Here is a 3,170-nt window from a genome sequence, read left to right on the forward strand (position 1 = left end):
ATTTTTCCATTCAATTTCATGCAAAAATAATGGATTTCTTTTTACTACACCTAATATATATGTACATATACATAATAATCTACAAATGAACCAACTATTAAAGTCTTTACTTTTACTTTATTAAGTGCCTGTTTATTTTTATATAACACTCAACATAAACACATATTTCAGCATATAAATAAATTATCATATTACCATTTAAATCCCATAAAGTACTGACTAATCATTTTGATACAATATGATATTTCAATTTCATTAAAAGCTTACTGTTTCAGTATATGGTTTCCTAATGTTGTTTACAAACTCTAATCCTTTAGTTACAAGCAAATAAGGACAATGGTTGAACCATTTGGCATGTTCTATCCAAGGATCATCATATAAGTCCCAATCCATTAATCCTCCACCACAGTAATAGCATAATGTTTCATCGCCACTTCCAGAATAATAGAAACCAGCAGTTGCCAGTTCTTCTTTAGTTTGTGACATTGCTTTGGGCCATTTATCATATGACGCTAATCTAGCAGCATAATTGACATATTCTAGATGCTTCGGTTTTGATGCAAGTTCTTTCAATCTAAAATTCTCTTGATCTCCGTGGGTTGAACTGGATTTAGGGATGTTTGTCCGAACATAAATTCCACATTCATCCACGCCTTCCGGCACAGATGCTGGAATTGCGCTAGAATCTATACTAATTGGCACATTGCCGCATGGAATTTTACGAATAAACCTACATTTTCCAAACCACCGTTGATGATCAACCATCGGATCGTCTTCCACTTTCCATTTCCATAATTCTTCACCACACTCGAAACATTTCACTATGTCGCTTTCACCAGTATAAAAAAATCCAGCCGCTGCGAATTCTTCCGACTTTTTCCATGGATGCGGCCAGGTATGGAAACTTTTCAGGCGGGCAGCCTCAAATTGATAATCTAAAGAAATCGATGAAATTCATTATCAATTTCATCTTATTCTTTCGTAAGTACATCATGAGATTTTATTAAATTTTATAACATACTATTTAGTGAAAACCTGTAGTATTCAATATATTCAGTCATTTTTGGGATATCTTTGTCTGCTATGAATTTTTTCTTCTTCCTCGTTAATGGCTCCTGTGGCAACACGCCACGATACGGCCAGTATCTAATGTAGGACTGTAAGTAGTGTAATGCAAGGCACAGTCAAAGCCGGCAACGCTTTTCAAAAATATAATTAAGATGACACAACCCGAGATGAGAGGAATCATATTCCACCCACTCGAATGATCTCGCGAGACTAACACTAATTGCTATGAACTTGTCAGAACTTGTAAAGAAAAAATGTTAATATTGGTGACGCAAGCTAGCAAAGATTCTCTCCAGCGCGCCTAGCGGCCGAAAATGGAACTGGCGTAAATTAGACAACGCAAATAATTATTATGTAACAGCCATCAAAATTAGAAAATAATGGGTCGCAAACACAATGTAAAAAAATGTGTTATTGTTTCCTGTTATGTGGAATAATGGTTCTACTTCTTGTACAAGGAAAGATCAATCAATTTCACGACACGAAACAGGCTGGTATTCATAATCCGTTTTTTATATTCAAGACAACGTGCGTCCTAAGAAATCACGAACCAATCAGAGCGCCGCATTAGTCTTAAAGATTAATCTCACCAACTTTGATTAACTTATTAGTTGGTCGATTAAGTGTCAATGACTGTGATTGGTCATTTCTGCTGAATAGCAAAATGCAATTGATCAGTTCCAATATAACAGGCGGTATTCATAGTTCGTTCTTAAACGAGATCTCGGATGAAGAAAGAATTGACCAATCGCATTAGTCATGTGATCAAATTGTTCAAATATGATGATTTGTTAATTCTTTCTCTGTCCCAGATCTTGGACCGATTTCTAGCATCGTGGACATTGGATTTTAGATTAATATTCAAGATCATCTTAAATACAGTCTTATGGTTTTATTCTACAATGTGTTTTTTGTTTCCTGTTTCTTGCTTTTTGTTATTTTTTTATATCTTGTTTTTTTGCTTCTTATTCCGGTTTTTCTACTTCCGGTTTTTTGTTTTATGTTGTCTGAGATAAAAGTTAACGAACTTCGGAAGAAAAACACAGAGCAAGAAATACAATTGTCGATAAAACTGTTGTAAAGAGGGAAGAAGCAAGAAGCAAAAGATAAGAGAACAAAAACATAGAAAACAAAGAGATTTCACATTAGTAGAATCGATTTTAAAATATCCTCTAGATTCATAGTCAAAAAATAAAATGGTTCAAGACACAATATAATCAGTAGGGACACTTCGTATCGACACCTTTGATCTCCGCTTTGCAGTCACGTAAGCATTCGCCATATTACGTTTGAAAAATCCAGGACTGAAAGTGGATATAATGTAATCCCACTAAAAAATTTTACAAAAATACTAATGAATAAAATTAATTTGAAAATAGTAAGAACTAGTAAATAAATCAAATTTATTAAGTAATTATTATTATTAAATAATAATTATGAAACAAACATTTTTATTTAGTTATTTTTCGTAAAAAAAATATCCAAAATATAATATAAATTTTACTTACATAAATGTAGATATAAAATAAAAAAAATATTATATTTGTGATTTTATCTAATTATAAAAGTATAATACTGCACGTAACATAATTTTTCTTTTTTTTATTCATTTTTTAGAAATATTTATGACGCAACTCTTAAATTGTCTTCTTTTATCACGGATATCTGCTCATACTGTGTAATATTAGGTATGGGAAAAAGTTTGTGGCGTTTTTCCCATTAGATGGCATTAAAAAAACGCCACGAACTTTTAATATGTACGTTCTTGTCATCTTGCATTTCATTGGAAATGACCCAAAACAAAAGCGCAGCTATACTTGCGCGAATACGCATTTTTTCTCTGAATGTCTCTACTGGTTATATTGTGGTTTAAGACAGTTCAAGACGTTTTGAAATCAGATTATCTTCGATAAGTTTTAACTTGAGATTTTATTCAAGTATCGTCTTATTTTTCGATTATGAATCTAGAAAACATCTTAAGACCGTATTTAAGACGGTCTTGAATATAAGAACGGACTATGAATACTCTACAGTTCCCTGTTGTTCCTTGTTTTCTATTTCTTTGATTATGCGAAGCTACTGCTCGTCGCCATATTTGAGCC

General features: G+C 32.6%; 1 protein-coding gene across 1 annotated transcript in view; it reads right to left on the reverse strand.

Moving 5' to 3' along the window:
* The window catches only part of LOC105623506 (baculoviral IAP repeat-containing protein 8-like), a 1,669-nt gene extending 608 nt beyond the window's left edge, over positions 1 to 1,061 (reverse strand). The window contains exons 1-2 of the mRNA XM_012204900.1: positions 1,022 to 1,061; positions 268 to 935 (exon numbers count right to left, since the gene is read on the reverse strand). Of these exons, the coding sequence (XP_012060290.1) occupies positions 268 to 935; positions 1,022 to 1,061 (708 nt within the window). The remainder of the gene's footprint in view (positions 1 to 267; positions 936 to 1,021) is intronic.
* Positions 1,062 to 3,170: the final 2,109 nt, after the last annotated feature.

The sequence above is a fragment of the Atta cephalotes genome (assembly GCF_000143395.1).
Source record: "Atta cephalotes unplaced genomic scaffold scaffold00058, whole genome shotgun sequence".
Classification (NCBI taxonomy): Eukaryota; Metazoa; Arthropoda; class Insecta; order Hymenoptera; family Formicidae; genus Atta; species Atta cephalotes.